At 47.4% G+C, this 20,848-nt stretch overlaps 1 protein-coding gene across 1 annotated transcript; it reads right to left on the bottom strand.

Annotated features, from left to right (window-relative positions):
• Positions 1-2,224: 2,224 nt before the first annotated feature.
• On the bottom strand, positions 2,225-19,564 carry CCNI (cyclin I). The gene is made up of 6 exons (XM_026847584.1): positions 19,406-19,564; positions 9,638-9,772; positions 5,877-5,951; positions 5,572-5,712; positions 4,544-4,774; positions 2,225-3,910 (listed from the first exon to the last, which is right to left on the bottom strand). The coding sequence occupies exons 1-6, from the start codon at positions 19,517-19,519 to the stop codon at positions 3,452-3,454; spliced, it is 1,155 nt and encodes a 384-aa protein (XP_026703385.1). The 5' UTR covers positions 19,520-19,564; the 3' UTR covers positions 2,225-3,451.
• Positions 19,565-20,848: the final 1,284 nt, after the last annotated feature.

The following is a 20,848-nucleotide window of genomic DNA, read 5'->3' as shown; positions in this document are numbered from 1 at the left end:
TGGGCAACACGGCCAGAGAGCTGGCCCACGAGCGTCCCAGGGCCTACGTGAGGGCAGCCAGGCAGCAGCCCGTCAGCAGGACCCTGAGGAGGTAGGTTGGCCAAATGGGGGCCAGGAGTTGCCTGTATCCAGGTGAAAGACAATCAGTGTGGATTTGTGCATAGCGCTAACAAAATAAAAAGGCAACCTGCTGAAATGGGCTGGCGGAGCACCTGTGTGTTTGGGGCTCAGGAGCACGAAAGCTGTGGTGGAAGCAAGGGACAGCTGAGTCCTGCCCCTGTAGGTATTGGCCTCGCAGGTGTGTCCTGTGTTGGGCCTGTGGCTTGGCTGGCTTTGTGCAGCAGGGGGAGGTTGGGAAGGTTTCTGGGGGAGTACTGCAAGAGCCTGAAGTAATGCTGTTTATCAGGCACGTTTCTGAAGGCAGTTGATGATACAGTAAATCTAACTTTGTGACTCTCACCAGCTGCTTCTCCCTAGAGAGCTACGCCCCTGCCCCTTTGCCATAATGTTGCTTTTTATCCAAAGCAACGACAAAAAAAAAAAAAAAAAAAAAAACTGGGGCGCCTGGGGCTGAGACAAGCTCAGCAGCTGGCTCAGCAGAGCTCTCTGCCAGGGCTGGTGGGAGACGGGGACGTGCCTGGTGTGGTGCTGCGCAGGACCTGGTCTTACCCTGTCACTTTTGGGGAGGAGAAAGCCGTGAGAAGGAAAACTGCTCACAAAGCACCTCGCAGCCATGGCTGCAGCGCATCTGTTAGAGAGGAACTGCTCCTGCAGCACCTACATCTTTCTCCATAGGCCCAGCTTCTCTCCCTTCTGTTCCAGCTGGGCCCCCACCATCTGGCACAAGCGAACACCTTCCTTTCCCAGCCCCGTGCCAACTCCCCCCTTGTGCATGTCTGCAAAGGGGTTTGGGCCCTTAATCCTCACCAGTGCCTGTGCGGGGGGAGGGGGAAGGCGTCCTTTAAACGGGGCCGGGGGGAGCTGCCAATTGGAAGGGGCTGCTGTGGGATGGCAGCACCATGGCGCTCTGGTCCTCACCTTCTCTTCTTCCCCAGCATGTCTCACGCTGTTGGAAGCCAACTGAAATCAGCTGCAGTCCCACAAAGCTCTCCAGTTTTGTACCGTGCAGGCCAGTATCGTCAGAAGTTATGAGAGCCCTGGCTTCCCTGTCCTTGAGTGCGCACGCAGGTGGAGCTCCCAGCAGCTGCTCCCCTCGGGATCAGCGGGATCGTTTTTAGGGCTGCTGGCACGCAGCAAGCACAGGCACGCACAAAGGCTCCCTTCTGCGCAGAAACCGCAGGGGCCTGGTGTGGCTGTCAAGGGGTGTGAAAATTACCCGGCTCTCATCTTTCCCATGCTGATGTTGTTGTATCTAGTGCTGGAAACTGGAGTGGTTGTTTTTATTTAGAGCCGTTATGTTGTGCAAGTTAATTGAAAAAGATGCGCCCCTTGAGGTGAAGTGAGCACCAGTATTGTGGAAACACTGCAGCAACGGGGTGTTCTGCTAAGGGTGCGCCAGGTGATGCCCCAGGATTGAACAGCAGCCTGGCTGGACAAAACTGAGAAGCAGCAAGAGAGAAAAGGTCTGAGGCTGCCAGGAAGGGCTGGAAGGGAAGGAAGGTGCACACCCCTCTGAGAAATGCGGCCTCGGGAGGAGGTTTGCAGGACACAGGCAGGAAGAGGGCTGAAGCCTGGGAAGTTTGTCCCAGTGGAGCATGCACAACAAAAAGGGTGGCACCTCAGAACACACAAGGTAGGAGGGGCTGGCTCCTCCTGAAGCGCATGATACCAAAGCCAGCCAGGAAGGAGGCGAGATGACAGAATTCATTTGGTAATCTGAGCTTACAAAAAGAGCAGAAATGACGTGTGTACCAACCTTCTCGTTATCAGATGTGATCTGCAGTGGATGTCAGGCAAGCAGGGATCTACAGCCGGCCTGGGCGTGGGGAACTTGGCTCTCTGGCGGGGCGCTCAGGATACGGAGGAGGAGATGGTTACTCCAACAGCCTGAGGACAGGGGAGGGACTGAGGGGCATCAGAGCCAGGGATAAAGCTGGACTTGTTGCAAAGGCAACAAGTTTGTTGTGCAACTGCCCTGGCACTCTGGCTGCCCAGCACCCCAAAAGCAACTTTCTCACATCTCTGGCACAGAGCAGCTCTCATGCAGCCACCAGGTAAAAACTGATCCTGGACTCAGGTGAAAAGCACAGAACAAGACTCAGAATCCAGGACAACTTTCTTTATTGCTACCAGAAGGCTTTCATCAGTACAATGGCTCCAAATATGATACCTTCCTCAGGGCTGTGGAGAGAGCTTACAATTGGGACAGGTCATTCTGAGAAACAGAGGTGTAACATTGAAGAGACAAGTTTTTAAAGGTTTTACTCTTGGTTAGAAGTTACATGAACACAAAACTTTAGGGTTAGGGTCTTTTCTTTTGGTTTTGTGGCTGCTAATTACACACCTTTCAAACCTCAAGCATACGTAGCTGCCCCAGCACCTCACGGAGCACTGGTCACAGGCTAAGCTGATAAACATATGGGAAAAAACAGACTCTGCAGAATTTAAGGTTTCGACTTGACGTCGAGAGTCAAGCGTTGGTGAAATCCAGACAGAGTGCAACATTTCTTGGTGCAAACAAGAAAAAAATACCAGTTTTGTTCAAGTGATACAAGATCCATTAACTGCTTTCTGTGTTTGAAAACGCAAACTGTTTTAACTTGGTGAAGCCTCTGTGTAAGGTACAGAGCACAGTGGCTGGCTGCCCTAGTGTTCTTCTAGAATACGTTCACACTGAAGTGTGGAGCAGCTTGCAAGCATTGTTTTGTTTTGGTTTTTTTCCCTGACTAACCTTTTGTTTAAATCCAGTTTTTAAATATTATCACATTTAAACACCAAAGTGCTAACAAAACAAAAAAGGCCTTTTTCTTTCAAAATGAAAAAGAAAGGTTCGTGAAGGTCAGGTAGTACAGAACATCATGCACAAGACTTGCTGAGAATTAAAAGAGGAGCAAGCAGAGAGAGCAAGGAGCAGATGGAAATCGGATCAGAAGTGTTAGTTGGCTGGGAAACCTGGAACAGCTCTGCACAACTGATGTGAGCTCTTGGACATGGAGAATGGGTTACAATACACAGGAGCAGAAAAACAGTGGAACTGACAACACTAGGAAGAAACAATTTTTTGCTACTTTTTTTGTTTGGTTTTTGGGTCTTTTTTTAGATTTTTATACTTTTTTGTGTTTTTAAGTGCTTAAATAGTGGAACTATAATTAGCCGCACAAGAAAAAAATTCAAAAAAGGGTTGGGATTTTTTTTTTTTTTCTGTTTTTTGGCTCCCTTCAGTTCAGCCTGACAAGGTATGGCCCCTTCTCCCCCTGCTGCGGACAGAGGATGCCAGGTTCTGCGTGGTTTCTGGAGTAGCTGTGGTGGAGCGGGTGGTGCGCGCTCGCAGCTACATGACAGACACTGGCTGTAGAGGTGGACAAGGGGAAACGTTGCCCTCCTGCCTCGAGACATCAGCGCCACACACAGAGCCCATGTTTTCAAGAGCCACTACCTCTGGAGCGATGTCTTCATTGTAGAGACGCTTGATCCCATCATAGAAGTCATCCACTTCCATCTCTTCCACTTTACGCTTGGCAGAGGCTTGCTTGCAACCGCTGGGAGCTGGCAGACGCTGGTAGAGCGCAGCTGTAGCTGTGACGGGCACTTCTGGCCTGCCGTTGTCCTTGGAGAAACCCGGCCCTGGGACAGAGGAGGGCTGGCATTTGAATGCTCCTCTGTTACAGGTCACCAGGGTGTGCTGGAGGGGACTGTAGACATATACAGAATTGGGCAGCAGAGAAGGCTGCAGAGTGGAAAGGTGATGTGCCACGAGCTCCCGGCAGTGGATCAGCTGCGAGCTATCCATCTGCAGGGGGAAGACAAGCAAAGGTACCGGCATTGTGGCATCGCTGCCACGGCGAGGAGAGGCTGTCGGCTAGGGCAGAGCCAGCGTGCTGAACACACCAGCCACCTGCGCACCTCACAAGTGGCATGCTGGATGCAGGAGGGAGGAAGTGATAAGAAAAAGACCCCCAGCACAATGGCTTTTATGATACGGACTCCTGCCCCTTCTTACACTTCACAGGAATAGTGGGGGCAAAAACCTTTCAGATATTAAAAGGTTTCACTGCGTATTTTTAGCAGCTTGAGAGTTTGTCAGACCAACCCGTATGCTTAGAAGGGATGGCTGAGCGGCTAAGATTTTCTTCCCAGTGTGTTATTTTTCTCCCTGGTGCAGAGAGAGCCTGTACACATCAGGGCCTGCAGATCCCCACTTTGTCACCTGCTGGCCGCAGTCAAGATCAAGACTTGGCAGAGCTGTCCCACCCACCCGTCTCAGGCTGAAACACAGCTGTCCTCCCAAAAGCCTAACTGCAGGCAGGGACCAGCCGCTGGGGACCTGAAAGCCCTGGCCAGCGTGGAGCACGGAGCAGGATGCAGCCTCATGTGGCCCCCAGGTCCCTCCCCACCGTGGTGTGCGGTGCCAGCACCCCCTCACCTGGGCCTTCTGGAGCAGCTCGATGATGAGAGCCAGCCAGTCGGGGAGCAGCTTCTCCAGCTCCAGGCTGACGATGGCCAGCGCCAGCATGGAGCCCTTGAACTGCAGCAGCTGGTAACAGGCCATGCAGTGCAGCAGCTGCTTGGTGAGCGCCGCCACGTGCTGCGAGGGACTCAGCTTGGGCAGGATGGTCAGTAGCTGAGGCCTGTTGGACACTGCAACTGCGTGGAACTGGGGGTGGGGGGGGTGGAAACAAGCACATGAGGCAGCTGGTGTCACCCGCAGGCGAAGCCAGGTCAGACCTCAAGGATGGCATGTGACACATCTTTGACACACAAGGATCCTCCATCTTAACCTTTGAGGCAATTTCCACACCGTCAAAAAAAACCAAAGCATTGAACCCACCAAAACAGCCTGGTACAGCCTTTCTGGTGGGACCTGCCACCATCTACCTCATCTGCCGGGGGACCAGGCTTCTCAGGGCTTACAAAAAGCTGTCCCCTTCCACCCTCCTCTCAACAGGTCTGACAGCTCAAGGGTCCTAGACAAAAACTCCCTGAGCAAGCAGAAGGGATGAAATTCAACAGAGAACCTCGGGATGCTTTGCTTCCCCCCTTGGTCTTATCTGAATCTGGTTCTCTGGCCATGCCTTTCTGCAGCAAGTACTTTCTCCTTGGTTCTACTTACTGGTTTTGTGCTGCCTGGTACTTAGCTTTGAGCAAAACCATGAGCAATTAAGACTCGGACAAGGTTTTCAGGAGCCATGAATCTTAGCATGTGGCTTAACATGCCTCAAAACAGGCCAGATGGTCAGACGGCAGGCCCAGATCTTGGAAATTGCACCCGAAGTGTCGCAAGTTTCCTCTGAAATTTTCTGGCAATGTTTTCTTTCAGAGACTGCTTTTACAGAGGAATTACAAACATATCCTGAGGTCTTCGCTCCCCTACAGGTTGAGTTTTTGTCTAGGTACCTCTTGATAGGTTATTTATACTGACAAGACACCAGAAGAATGTAAACAGCTCCTTACAATATGGAGGAAATCCAGTGGCGTTGCCATGTGAAGATCCCAGTTCAGTTTATCCAGGATAATCTTCTCCATTCTGCGAATTTCAGCTGGAGAACAACCACAAAAGCTATCCCGAGCCAACACCTTCAGTACTGGAATCCTCTGCAAAAGCCAAGGCAAAAAAAGGAAGAAAACCAATCATTATAGAAATCACACAAAAACTTCATTCCTGTCCTGGCAAGCATCAGCCACCATGTGCAAGCAAAGGCAGGACTGGAAGAGTGTATACTGAGACAACGCTAAGGTAGTAAGAGCAAGAAAATTACCTCATCTTCCTCAATGGTCTTTGCAGCGAGGAAGAAGCAGCTGATTGCAATACAGTTCAAGTATTTTGGACGGGCCTAGGGTAGAGAAGAGCAGAGACATCTTTGTGTGAATGTCATAGAAAGGATTATGTGTAATTTTTCTGGTTGGACACCCTGAGCCCCAGGGTATGAGCTGCCCACGCAACGCAGTCTGGATCAGTGGGCTGACCTCTGCTACGCCACGGCAGTGGCAAGCCATGACTAGCAATAATGCAGCCTCCATGACATAAGGTAGAACAGTGATCTGCCAGCCCCATCATTATAACTGGCACCCACCGATGTGCAGCGCTGGAGTGGGAGGAGCTTATTTTTAGGCAGTGCAGTAGGAATAGGAAGGAGAAGATCAGAAGGGCCGGGTTGTCACCTGGCAAAAACCCACTGCCACTCCACCTGCTTCAGCAGAGCTCTGCTGTTAGTGCTGCTTGGGGTCAGACACAGAACAGGAAGGAAAAGAAGAGAATTTTAAAATGCTGTCCTTGCCTAGGCAGGTATAAAACACCTATAAAAATCACCACCCATAATTTCACACTGCAGTTCTCAAAACTGTGGCCCAGGGATTATCCAAGGAGAGCTGGTCCCTTCTACAGTTTTGTTTTAGGCAAGGTAAGAGAAACTGGGAGGGAAAAGGGTGAATTTTCCTGTGCATCAAAAACTCCCTTTGTGGGCCTTTGTTGTGGGGGGTGAGGAGGGAAGGAGGCTGCACGGGCTGTCGGTATCTGGACAGTCCCTGTGATGGACTGTCTAGGCATGTGCTCTGAACATGGTGCATCTGCTGGAGTTTTTACTTAGCAGCCATCTCTCTCAATGTGACTGACAAAGGACTGTGTTTCCAATGTCAGCATAAAAACCGCAGGATGTGTCCACCTGCGCCATAGTGGCTGGGGGAAACGCAGAGGCGCCTTTCTAGACCTTGTCACAGCCCAGTGAGCGTGCAGCTGCTGCGCTGTGCCCCCACCTCCAACTTCTGTCCACGTTAGGAGATGCTGAAAGGAAAGGTAAGTGAAAATCCTGCACCAAATGTGAAAATCTACTTACAACCTGAACTGCTGCCATGATTTATTCTCGCTAGGTAAACATTAGCAGATGCAACAGAGCTGCAGGGTGGTTGAAGGGTGAGATGCTGCACATTATGCTCATGCAATGAGCTGTCACAAAATCTGGAACGCTCTTTCCAAAAAGCAACCAGAGAAGAACACAGGATTGTGTCCAAACAGAAAATCTTTACCTACATTCAGCCTCAGTTACTTAAAAAGGGCCATGCTCTGCCTAGAGCTCTAACTTTCTAGTGCCATTTAAACTTCAACTTAAATGTGTAGATAATCCACACTTGGGGGCAGGGGTGTGCATGCACATGTCTGCTTGGGCATCCAGAGGTCATTGAAAGCAAAGAGAACAAACTCCCTTAGGGCAAGACTGGCACTTGTGCTTGACCGTGTGGGCAGGTTCAAAGAAAACTGTAAAGTTAGCACAAAATAACGTACAGCCGAGGAGGACACCTTGTGTTCAGGGAACAGGTGTCTAGAGCAGGTTCCTACCATCAGGGATGCTTACTCTGTTATTTTCAATAATAATTGTGTCTCCTCTCTTCTTCCCAAGTGCCTCCCCTCTAAAGACTGACCTGGAGGGAACAACTGCCAAAGCATGTTAAAATGCAGTCCCCCATCCGTCTTACAGGAGCTTCTCCCGGCCTTGCTAGCTCCTTGCCCACGGGCAAGTGCTGCCCAAGACTGGCTCTGTTGAGGGTTAACAAGCGCTGTGCCCCAAGTCACGTGCCACGCTGCTGGCTGGGCATCCGCAGCAGCCGGGGTAACAGCTGTGGGGGCAGCCAGTCCGAGCAACTTCACAGCGTGTTCACAGTGAAGGGAAGGGACAAGTTGTCTTAATAAAATCCCACACGGTAGCACCTGGTAAAAAAAACAGGAGTTAAGCTGCACCAGAGGAATGATGGCTTTATGAGAGAGGGTGACTGGAGGAGGGAAGCACAAAGCCCTGAGCTGTTTGAACAATGCTCACCCAGACAAAACACCTTTCCACATTGCTGCTTGCTGCCTGCAGCACGCTGTGGACTCCTGACTCATGTTCTCATATTTTCTTTGCAGACTCCTTGTCTGCTGCTAATTACGGAAAGAAAAACTGTACTCGAGGGCATTAGCTGTTGAGATCTTTAAATGTATTTCCCATTTCAGTAAATCAACTACTTTAAGATCTCCTTAAAAAAAACAACTTCCATGGCTTGTAATTAAAACATTATCCATACTTTATTAATATTTAAAGAGCAAGGTAACGGATGATGTCACTTGCATTCTACAAAACTAAGTCACATTGAAATATATGTGTGCAGGCTGAGAATCCATTCTTCTGCTTAAATCTCCCAAGCGATACTGCTTACCTAACAGTGCTGGTGATGAGATTAGATGCACGTGCAGATAAAACTGCAGATTTGCTGAGCACAGAATGCAACTGAGCAAATATGGTCAGAGATTAGGTGACCCAAAGCCTTACTTCACAACTCAAGGCTAGAGATTTCAGGCTGACCCACAGTTTTTTCAGTCCTAAACAGGCTCAAGCACAGCACTAACTTCCTTCCGTGGCAGACTTGCAGGGACAGAAGAGCAGCAGATCCCGGTTTCAGGCTGTCCAAATGCTGATTTTTAACTTGTCTGTTTTAAACAGTTCTTAAGGCATAACAGCCTTAAAACCAAATGGGTGTATATGTTCTTCGTTGTGTTCAGTGCAACAGGAGTGGACAGGCTGTTGCTTCAGCCTGTCCCCACACTTGCTTTCTTCCCCCTCCCCTCAACGTCTGTCTGACTTAAGCTCTCTGTCAGACTACCTACAGAGCAGGTTCATAGTGAACTACTCCCCCAGAAAGCAATCTCCTCTGGCTCTCTCTTCCCCAACCCCCCCCCCCTTTTTTTTTTTTTTACATTTCCCTGCACTAGGACACTTGCCAGGCTCAAACCTGTCCTCAAACATTTATGTTACCTGCAGCTAGATCACTGCTAGGAGGTGCTCCCAGTGGTTCTAGGTGGTACAAATGAGATTAAATGCAGTTAAAACACCAGAGAAATTAAGAGGTCAGCAAGGACTTTCCCTCACTTTATCAGAGGGCAGTAGGTCTAGGTTTCTAACTATGGGCTAGTAGGCATTTCCTTTGGCTTTGTGAGACAATTTAGGTTAAGGTAGAGACTGTTCTCTCTTTATTTGAAGCATAACCTCTGTGCAGCCTCTTTTTCTGTTTGCTTAAAGGAATAAGCACTCTGCTGAGGAAAATTCAATGTTCAAACCAGGTTAAGAACAAGCACGTAGTTGAAGGGCGCTTGTTTTCAGTTAATATACCATTAAAATAATGAGCTGCATTACATGAAGGAAATAGGCAGAACAGAGGAAAGAGGGAAAATATTCTTGGCAGGTATAAGCATGGGGTCAGTTCCCTGACAACTGCAGGTTGTTGTTAAAGCAATGGCTACTTTCACTGGGTGAAAAATGACTACAGAAAAAAATCTACCTCTGAAAACTCTGGGTGGTAATGTGTGCTGCCAGTTCCCCACCCCCAAGTTAAGCTCCTGGAGTAGTGCAGGTGCCATCCTAACCACATGTAAGAAGGAAGAGGCGAGAGCCAAGGGGGGAAGTAAGCATTTCCGTACAGCCGCACCACTAGGACTGTACACAGAAAGAGCTGAGTACAAATTATTTCAGTTTATGTATCTGCAAATATTTACCTTTACTGCAGCTAAAAACCTGTCCAAAAGGCTGATGGCCAGGGCGAGCGTTTCTGGATAAAGGTGGAACTGGTATTTGAGCTTGGCCAGCCACTGAATGACCTCATCCCTCTGCTTTGGAGAAATGGCTACATCCTGTTGGAGAGAAAAACAAACTATTCTTACACACAGGCTGAGCAAGTCAGAAAAGACCATTTTACCTCTGCAGGAGTTACTCAGCATGGAAACAAAGCCTCCTTTGGAGAGGGGGGCCCTGAGCCAGCCTGAATCATTGCTTTGTTCTTGCAGTTACTTACCCCATCCCAAAAAATCTGCCTTGGAAAAGACATCTTTCCTTATAGCAACCTGAAACACCACTCAAATTTCACTGCACAGTGGAGAAAAGAGGAAGGATGTCTTGCAGTTTCTTCAATACTGAAAGGGTATGCTCCATCTTAGCTTTAAGATTGTTTGGGGGGTTTTCTTTAACCTCCTTAGAACCATGTAGATACAGAGAAATGTCCAGCTTGAAAAAAAAAAAAAGACATGCTCTTGGAGCCAGATGGGTACACAGCTCCTAACAAACAGAAGAGGGGAGGGACTGAGTAGATGTTTTGAGAGGAAAGGTTTATTTTTCCTTCAAATTATGGGGATATTTTTTAGCATTTAAAAAAGAAAATTCCAAACAGCTTACAGAAGACCTTTTAGCAATAGTTAACTCTGAACTGTAGTAAAACAGGTACCATTTCACAAAAAAAAGTTTAGGTTTAGGGTTTTTTTAAAAAACTTTTTTGCCCGAGTCACCACTGTCCATCTGAATTTCAATTACACATACAGATCAGTCACAGATCTAAAATCTTTCTCTCTGACATTCTTCAAAAGTACTTACAGCTTTTCTAGAGCCTTTCAACTCAACCAGGTAAATGTCTGGTCTCACTTCAACGGGGATTATTCGGGTGATTAGCAAGGATGTATCCAGAACTGAGAAGTGAAACCAAACTGCTTTTTTCTGCTATGCTCATGGTCCTTGTGCTCTTTTGGCTACTGCTGAGGTGGTTTAAGAGAAAGAAACCAAATGAAATGCTGGCTGACCACTTGCCATGGAAAAGAAAGCTAAGGGCTTGCACAAACAAACAGCACTCCTGGGCTGGGTTTGGCTGTCCCCCCTCAATAACTGGGGGGGGGGTGGGGAAGTAGCAGAATTTTAGAGAATAAAAATACCCAACATCGATGCAAAAATAAATACTTCAGGCTACATCTATCACCCAAGTACCTACCACTTGCCTTACAGAGACAGTAATGTGCTTTGTTACAGATCTACTGCCTGTCCTGCCTTGGAGTTGTGAACATATCTGAAAGCAGGGTGTTGTAGGCAGAACTGTAATTACAGCAGAGACACCACCAGGACAGCAGCTTCACACCTTTCGGTGTTACTTCCAGCATGTCATCTTTACTCTGTGCTTAACTTCCTCACTGGTGCTGAGCTCCACTTTCCCTGCCAAGTGGGACAGGAGGGGTGGGGAAGGTGGCAGGGCTGGAGCCCTGGGGCTGAATTCTGGGCTCTGCTAGCAGGGGGCACACAGATACATGTCCCGCCAAACTGTGGCCATGCCTTTCTCTTAGAAAAAGTACAGTAGTCACAAGTGCTGCTGGAGCAAGGATCTACTCTAAAGACCCAGCCATTTCTTCCAGCTGTACTAGCTTGGCTAATAAAGCTATATTACCTCTGCCTGCAATATGTGCCTTCAGTGCTCTAGCAGGTGCGGGATCCCCCGAGGAGAAAAAATCCTGCCCCCTTTCCTCTCCTGAAGGTGCAACACAGCATCAAGCAGGACTGTGTCTGATCCAGGCAGGCCTCTAGTCTCAGCTGGCACCTCTGGATGCCACTTGACTCTTTAAAAAGTGTGGCTTTTTAAAAAGCACTAACCATTTTTCGGGAGAGAAGAAAAAAATCAGTTTTCTCAATTCCAAGAAATAACAATTCTTTCTAAAATGGCTATCACAATAAGGGTGAAATCTGAGCCCCACAAGAGGCAGGACACTTGCTGCCTGCAACACATTGCACTCTTTCCAGAAATGCTAGTTCAATGTGTACTGAGACTATAATGAATGCACCACACAGCAGTAACAAGTTTTATTAAATGCTCCACTAAAAGCATCTTTTGGACAGCAGGATAGGGATCTAGAATGTATCTGGGGAGAAAAGACTTCCACTATGTGAAACACTGGCTGTCCTTATAGAGCATATTTCTGTAGCAAAGCCAGACCTGCATGGCTGAACCTGAAACAGGCAGAAAAGGGAGGATAGTTAAGGTGAAGTTCCTTATTGCTTTACTGCGCCTGTTTTTAGATGGAAGGAGACAAAGCTGTACAGAAGGGCTTGTAAGCACAGCCAGGCTTGGAGGATAGTATGGACTTAAAAGGTTTCAAAAAGCTTAAGGGATTATTTTGGAAGTGCAGTATCTGCGTGAATCCAGCAGGTAAGCTCTGTGTGTACCTGCTAAAAGCCAACCTGAAACCACTCCACCAGACAAAATAAACTTTACTTTAAAAACCTGCCTCTGATTCAGGTCACCGCCCTGGTCCTGCCACAGCAGCTTTATGGTGAAGCCAGCAGGAAGAGGCGTGGGCCCTTGGCCAGCAAGGGGGGAGCTGCCTCATCAGGGCTGCATCAGTGGGGCAGCAGCCTTTGTCTCCCCTGCGATCCCCACTGCAGGCCACGGCTGCTCTGGAGGAGGGAGTAAAAACAGCATCTGTTGTGCTCCTCTCTGGGGAGGCAGGTCCGGGCCCCAGTGGCATGGGGGGATTTTCCCCATCCCCTTCCGTTCCTGGCAAATCCCGTTCATGCTAGATCCGAGCAGAAATGGGCCTCAGCTTCAATGGCTCCTGGCGGTGTCTGTCCTGGCTCAGTGCTGTTCTCCCTGTGCCTGCTGAAACAAAAGGTTAGGCCTTCTCCTAAAAACAGCATGGGTGGGAAAGGTAAGATTGTCTTTCCATGCTGCCTCTTGGTCTTCAGCCCTCCCAAGATCTGTCCTTACAGCTTCTCACCCTTCATGGGCAGTCTGAGGCCAAAAGACAACATTTCAGCCTCAGGAGTTAGGTTTAAATGGCCAGGGCGTAACATAAAGACATCAACAGCACACTCAGACCCTTTCCATGTGAAAAAGAAAACGGTCTTTAATCTAAACCACTGAAACGCAACAGTGTATCTAAGCAAGTTATTAGATCAAACAAAAGTCAGCCCCCACTCAGAGAACCATGCTCCTATATAGAAAGGGACAACTGCAAAGTGAGGTCGAAGTATATGCAGAAACAGAAGCAAGGCTTCACAGTGCAGTCTGGCTTCTGAAGAACTAGCTGGGGAAGCAAAGGAAAGGAGGTGGATCTCCAGCCCTTCTCTGCAATAACATCAGTCCTACAAAAGGTTTGTCTACTCCACCCTCTAACTGCAAATAAAGGAACACAAGGGCAAGGGGAGAATTCCCTCACACGGAAAGACCAGGTGAATTTAAACCTCCTTCCATCAACACTAAGAAACTTTGTTATGGCTCATTTTAAGAGACAGGCAGCAGGAATGAGAACGGGTCTCACTGCACCAACGAACCCTGCTGCTAAGCAGGGCAAAGAGCTTCCCACACAAATGTATCCTCTCCTTTGAAGGTGTACCTATATCATCTTAGTAACACAAGTGAGAAATGCAGCACAGTAAAATTAATTAAGCAGCAAGGTTGCTAGTCCTTAGTTACATAAAATTAAAAGCAAAAATGAGACACTACAGCGGCTGAAAGTAAAAAAAAGTCCCTGTGGGCTGGAAAGCAGAAGTTCCCCATTGGTGTGGAGGTTTCCCATAGCCTTCTGCCACTCACTGTGTCCGTTGTGGCCAGCTCTTTTGTTTTGTTGCCACAAATCTATCCTTGCAGAACTTAACCCCTGGGGTAGAAGAGCGCACTAGCCTAGTATGACAGCTTTAACTAGAGAAAACTAACCCAAGCCCAGCAACGGCAGATTCTGTTTTCACACAGCAGCAGGAGGTTGCTCTGAGACAGACCTAACAACCATCCTCTACCTCCTCTGGCTGGAGCTTTTCCCCCCTCTATTTTTTTCCAGGGGAGGCCAGATCAGAGCAAGCCCTGACCTACCAATCTGGTTGCCTGTCCCACACCAAGGGTTAGCAGCTGTGTGTTGTCACTGGGCCCAGGCGCCTGACTGAGCCGCAGCCTGACTCCCTGATGCTGAGGGGGAACCCATGTTACCTGCCCCCCTCCCACACCAGCCATCACAGACCGAGCCCACACAGGTGCCCAAGAGCTTTTCTCTGGACTGGCACCCGTGCAGACACTGGCAGGAGGTGCCACTTGGCTCGCCCACAGCAGGAAGCCAGCAGGCAGCTGCATGAAGCATGAGGGATTTCAGAACTGGTTTGTTACACAGGAAACACCCAAGGAACACAGACAGGCAGGACCCTCACAAAAGGGTGCAACAGAGTTTTACTGAGCGGGAAGGGGCACAGTGCTGCTCCTGCTCTGCCTCAGAGTAACTTTTACTAACTGCCCTGCACACACACACACAGCCATTTGCTCACAGCTATCTCTTCATCTAGCTTGTGCCTGGGACCGACAGTGACATGTAAAAGCTCCTGCACAGTGCAAGCTCAGCCACTCCTCCTCTCCTCCTTCTCCATCCTGCTTAGTCCTACTTGGCACCTCCATAAAGTAACAGAAGAGGTTTCCACAGCTCTTTTCCTGTCTTCCACCTGTGGATCACACAAACACCCCTGTCCCTCAGGAGGCCAACAGGAGCAACAGACAGGATGGTGCCCATGAGAAGCCCTGCCAATATCAGCTTGAAATGGGATACTCAAGGAACACAACGGGCCCACCGGATGTGCAAACCTATTGAAGCTATTCCAAATCCACCTGTGAGCAGCAGACCTGTAACTTCTTTTCCAAGCAGAAGACGTGATGCTAATTCCTACCTTTTCAGCACACAACAGTTTGTGTAAACCCACCAGGTTTGTTTCAGCATGAACACAAATAAGCCACCTTGCAGGAACTACAGAGCTAATGGAATGTGTTTGGGACACAAATGGGGAAGTGGAGAGATGTCACCTTCTCTCTCGTCCTTGCATAAAGCAGGGGTACATCACATTGACCTGCTTCCTGCCACTGATTGCTTGATTCCTTATCAAGAAATATCTTGTCTGTCACTTGCTCTTATCGATGAACCTGCTCTCAGCAAACAGGAAGCTTCTGTGAAGGATTCCTGACAGGTATTTTAAATAACATGACACAAGGCCAGTCAACACACTGGGACCGCAGGTGACTGTACCAAATAACGGCAGCACCATGCTCACTGTGTCCGTTATTTTACCACTCTCAAGTGAGCAACCGCAGAGGTCAGTAATCTTGCCCAAGGGAACACAGTGCCCCATACAAAACACACAGAGCAGAGGCCTCCAGCATCTGCAATGGTTAATATCTTACTTGTCCAATTCTCGAATCAGTGCCCCAAACGCCATTTCTTAGGCATTTTGCCAGAAAGCTGCCTGTGAGGCCTCAGTGATTGTGAGAAGCACACAAAGCTGCTGTTGTGCTTCCCACTGACCTACAGCTGAATTGCCTTGTTACCGTCCCCAACCTGGCAACCCTGCCGCGGGGCCCACTGCACGCCCGCTGCCTGAGCTAGGAGGGCCTGAGGCAGTGACTCAGGCTCCAGAGTGCGAGCACAGTACAAATCACCTCTAACAATACCTTGAGGCTTTTGGAAAATGCAGTCTAAAAAAAATATTATCTGTGAACTCAAACATGACTCAATTTTATTGCTGCCTAATCTAGGAAAAACACCTTACCTGGTAATTTTTTTTTCTTTAATGTCTGCTGTCCCAGGCAGAGATGTTTTGCTCTTTCCCCTATTTGTGTCTGCCCAGTCCTGGTGTGGGTTCCTTGGGGAGCAAGCAGGTGACCTCTATCAGGACTGGGAGCCTTCTGAAAAGAGCAGCTGTCGACATCACAGCCAAATCGGTCCTTCCCTGGGTCTCAGGATGGCTTGTTTTATGCCAGAGCGACCCCCAGCTGACACCCACTGGGTTGCTTCTCACTTGTAGCAGTTGGGAATTAGAGGTGCTTTCCTGATACCTTTCAGAAGTGGCGTTTTGCCTATGGTTTGTTTGGTGGTGCAGCAAAGAGCTCAAGCAGCACAGCCTCTGCCATCTGCACTGTAACGTACACAAACACTGGGCAGAGAGATTACTGCTCAGCACACCAGAAGAGCTGGATGCATTAACCTCAGTATTTTACAAAACTGGTAAGTCGGTCTCCGATTTTCCCGCAGGATAAAACAGGCACCAGAAGGTTAAAAGATTGACCCAAGGTCATGTGGTGAGACAGTGGAAAAACTGGAAACCAACTGAGGTCTCCTGATTCTTCAAGAGATTCTTCAGAGAACAAATGAGAAAACAGAAAGAAAGGGCCAGAACAGGCAAGGAAGGAGAAATGACAGAAGTGATACTCTGTTTCTATAAAAATGTATCTTGGCTTACACACCTCTGGTTCTGCAGAGTTACTTGGTAACGTGCAAAAATCAACCTCTGACCAGTCTTTACTGCCTGATTTCCCAAGCGTTAATCACATGAAAACTTCTGAATGTCATCTGCATATTGTATAACCCAAAGGGGGGTGGGGGGGGGAAGGAAATAAAGAGAAAAAATAAAATAATAAAACGACCAAATACACTCAAAAGCACTAGGATGGTTCCAGACTCAGCCCACCTATTTTTTTCAGGCTGAAAAGCCCTTGTGAGATCTGGCTTTGAGATGTTCCAAATACCCAGAGCCAATGGCCTACATTTAAAAGAGGGAAGCTAAAAGAACTATGTCAGTAGGAAATGGGAGTTTTCAGACAAAAAGTAAAAACAAAACAGAAAAATCATATACATTATCAGGACCAAAGTCCCCGACAGATTCTGCATCCTGTACTAAAAATGTAGCAATTACAAGTTTCTTTCTTCCTTTCAAAGATCTCAACTCTGACACATATTTAGAAACTAAATTTGTTCCGGTTTTAAACACTAGAATCAAAAATGTCTCCTAAAGACCCAAAACTGAAAGTTTACTCCTGAAAAATAGTTACGGTCTATCTCTAATCTGATCATTAGATTTTTGTAGATGCACTCACATTTTCTCATTTGCAAATCAGAAGACTTCATTAAAACCCTTTTTGTAGTCAGTCTACCTTTGTTTGTAGCAAGGAATGGAAAGTTACACAGGTTTTGAGGTGCCAGGTCTGATACACTGAAGGATGCAGATTTCCTGACTGTCATGGGAAATAAACAACAATTTCATACAAGTGAGGTTTTAGGCTACTGCAGCTGTTTTCAGAAGGCAGTAGATGTTAGGAAATATGACCGTCTTCCAGATATTACAGAAAACAGGGTAATTCACACTGAACCTCCGTGACTGTAACATTGCCAAAATGAACACTGCAGAAGTGGAGGTACGTGATAGTTTGAAAAGTTGGGCGTCACAAACTGTAGGAACAGAGAGAAATACGTGACTACAGATACAGGGTTTTCAGCTGCACCATGGCATTGCAAGTCAGGATTTCCCCAGAGCAAGCAGACAGCTGTGTTTATGTTCTCTTTTAAATCTGACCTTCGTACATTTTACACATACGCGCACAGAGATTTCAATCCAATTTAATGATTATTTACTGCTAGAAAACATTTAATAGTATGGCATTCTGAACGGACACATAAGAAAATAAAAAGGTTACAAAGACAACAGTTTTGGGGGTGGAAATTCCAGAGTAGAAATCCTAGGGGACAAGCGGAGAGGGCCAGAAAACACCCCTAAGCCTGGACCTCAGCGACACTGTCAAAGCACAGGGGAGGAGCCAAGGAGAAGAGATCCTTCATCATCATAACATAATTGCACACTAAAAGAACAAGCCTGGTATTCATCCAGGCCAGACCTGAGACTGCTATTGAGCACAAACTTTACGCTGGCTTTAGCCATCAGGCTGTCTCCATACTCAATCCTACTCTGACTTTCCACAGCAGGCAACAGAGCTGCCTCCCCAGTTTCATATTCGGCAGACTGCCAAAAGCCCCATTAACTTCCCTGAGTATTTACCACTGAGGACAACGCTTTGCAAGGTACTGCAAACCTCAACCCCAGTGACATTAAGACCCCCTCAAGGTCCCTGGCAGCAGGACAACTGCTCTTCTCCACAGACAGGGCTGAAGTTAGTCCTTCTGCTGCAGCCACAACTCGAAGGTGGCACAGGAGGTGAACCTCACCTTCAAAGGCAGGGATTGCGAGGAAGACTGTCTAATGCAGATGGTGGTTTCTGAGCCACCAAAATTGACTTCACCAAGGCAAAAAAGCAAGTGCCTTGTTCCTGTGAAATCTTCACGCAAGAATCTGGTTTGGTTATGCTCTCTTGAGTCCCCAACCTATCTTGTTATACTGTAATCCCATCTCCCTACATTATAATCACTAAACACAGGAATACTGCCAGCATGGAATAACAGGCTGGTTTACCATAAACCAGGGTCTTAAATTGAACATGCCCAAAGAACGCCATGGCTACAATATACTCAACACCTCTGATAACCAGGTCACTTATTTGGAAACTTAAATGTGGATTAACAAAACTAACACTATGCCCCTTAAAAACATATTTGTTCCTTGTTGTGGTTTAACCCCACAGCAACAGCAGTTTCTTGTTCACTAGAGAGAAGAAACAAACACCACACTGATTAGCTTTGACAACAGCTGACGTACTTGTGTGAACATTTCATGTGAACTGAATCTAAGCCCATTAGTGTGGTTATTTCTGTCCAACCTAGAGACAAAGTACCAGAAACTCTACAACTGTCCTCACATTTTAAACAAAACTGGGTGGAGTTCACAGGCATTTCTGAGTGTTCGTGCTAGACAGGCACCTCCTCTGCAAGGAGCACAAAAGCAATTCAGGCTGGGTAAGGCTGTGAGTGAGCTGGTCCAACCTCCCAGCTGGCCCTGCTGCAAAACTTGAGCAGGAGGTTAGACTACAGATCCCATGGGGTCCCTTCCACCCTGAATTTTCCTCCAGTCCTATGAGAACATTCCTCACAGGAACAAGCCAGCGCCTGGCTCTGCTTCCCCTGACACGAGCTTGCACCCTGCTCCATAAATAGTCCTACTGCAGTCGGTGGGGTTCTTCCTGAAGTAGATAGTGCCTGACCATGGCACATCCTCATCTGGCTTCAGCTGATACAGCTACAGCCTACCCTGCAGAACCAGGGAAGAATCTGGCTCAGCATGGGAAAAGGTGGCAAAATCAGGCTTTCGCTGTGAATATGCTGTTTCAGGGGGAGGCCTGAGCTAAGCTAGCGGTGACAGTTCATGTGAGAGTGGAAAGTAATCAGCATTTCAATGCTGTTATTAGTGAACTCAGTCCAAGAAAATGAAGCTGCTTTTAAGAACTGTTGCAGAGTTGGTGCCCACTAGAAATGTGCACTAATTATCCACACAATTTGTAAAATTACTTTAATTAAGACAATATACATACGTGCTTTCACAAGCAACAGCAAAGTTCTAACGGTGTATGCTGTACAGTGTGTTCTGTAGCCCTGACTGCAGGTATGTCCCTCAAATAAAAAACTAACCATTTATTTCAGAGGCTAATTTCCAAGGTCTCAAGCAGAAAGTAACTTCTCATGCAACAACTTCAGTTGTTCACATCAAAATATACCAGAGGATACTCTCATGCCTTTACTAAGATGAATTATGTGAAGAAGAGACATTACCTGATTGGGCTGAATTTTCGGCACATGTGCTTTCCACATTTGAGCTTCCCTAGAGATTGCCGTCTCCAGAAGGAGAGACAACCTCTGGCTCTCCAGGGGTCCTGAAAACTTCATGGTAACCCTTGGATCCACCTGCCACCCAGCTGGATACAGCTACCTGCGAAACCAAAGACAGCCTGGTGAAACACTGAGCCATCCCTATCTAGTAAACTGAGCAAAAGAAAGCACAAAGTTGACTAAAGCTGCAAGAAAGAACAGGCTCATCTGTAACAGACAGTGATCGGGTACTTGGCAAACCTACGTGAGGAAACCCAAACCAGTCGGCTCAGATTCAGATGAAGCTGGGCCAAAATCGTCCACAGGTCTCCAACACCTATGTGGGCTGGAGAGTCCTGCCGCTTGGAGGTTTTCTGCCTCTCTGTTAGGCAGGCAATCAGGTAAGACCTCTCGCTCTTCAGCAGCACTAGAACATAGGGGTGTTTTAGGAAAAATACTTGAGAAGAGGGAGGAACAATATGGCAAATATAAAGGGGGTTTCAGTAAGTTGGTCATCCTGGCCCAAAGCTTGCTGAAGTTAAAACCTTTCTACCTGTGACTGACATTCAAATGTTTTTCAAAAATCCCAACCTCGGAGTCTGGTTTGTGCCAGCCTTAGCCCAGTACTCTCAGCAGCAACAGGAAGTTCTGTGCAAAACAGAGGAACACTTGTTTGAGAATTTAAATGATTTACAAGCTGAAGCCTGACAAAAAGATCAATGTTTTCCTTCTCTGCACAGTATGGTTTGTAGCTTCTCACAGAAGCTGTGACCTGTTACATGTGCAATGCAAATGTAGCAGGGAGTTCAGGAAGGTTCCTCTCAGGTCTACTCACTCTGAAAATACGTTAGACCCACAAAACTTGAGGGCACATCTCTAATTTTAGAGATTTAGGAAATGTGTTTCAAAGGAGGAAAAATGTGGCAAACCCAGTGACAGCCTTTGCAAAGCATGAATTGACTACAGGCCACGTAAGTGACAGAAAATTTCTGCAAGGCCTACTGTATTCAGAAACACCTGCTTCCACTGGCAGAAGTGATGATAAAAATCACACAATTTAAAGAAAAACACTTCGCTACACAACAGAAAAAAGGGGATTCTGGCCCTAGTGCAGCCTTACTCAGCGGTAACAATGTGTCAAGAAACTTGTAAATATGAAATTAAAAACAAAGCAGAGACAAGATTCTAAAATTTATTTTAAATACAACAGATTCCACCACATGCTTTCAAATGTAGAAGATTATATGATTGAAAAGGTAATTCTAATTATTCTGCTACTGCCTACCATTACTCTGGCCACAAATTTCTTGACAGTATTAAATCACTTAGGCAAAACAATTCAACCCTGAAGGGTAAATCCATGGGAAAGTTATTTACAACTTTCAGTTCCTTCTGTGAGCTCTTGTG

This window comes from Athene cunicularia (assembly GCF_003259725.1).
Source record: "Athene cunicularia isolate RWA chromosome 4 unlocalized genomic scaffold, athCun1 chr4_part2, whole genome shotgun sequence".
NCBI classification, from domain to species: Eukaryota; Metazoa; Chordata; class Aves; order Strigiformes; family Strigidae; genus Athene; species Athene cunicularia.
Note: the sequence above shows the minus strand (reverse complement) of the source record. Positions and strands in the feature narration are given on the sequence as shown.

Coding starts and splice junctions, on each gene's coding strand:
- CCNI (XM_026847584.1), bottom strand. CDS start 19,519: ATGAAGTTTTCAGGACCCCTGGAGAGCCAGAGGTTGTCTCTCCTTCTG. Junction 5,952..9,637: donor GGTTTTTAGCTGCAGTAAAG/GTAAATATTTGC, acceptor TCTCTACCCTAG/GCCCGTCCAAAATACTTGAA. Junction 4,775..5,571: donor CACTGGATTTCCTCCATATT/GTAAGGAGCTGT, acceptor CCCCACCCCCAG/TTCCACGCAGTTGCAGTGTC.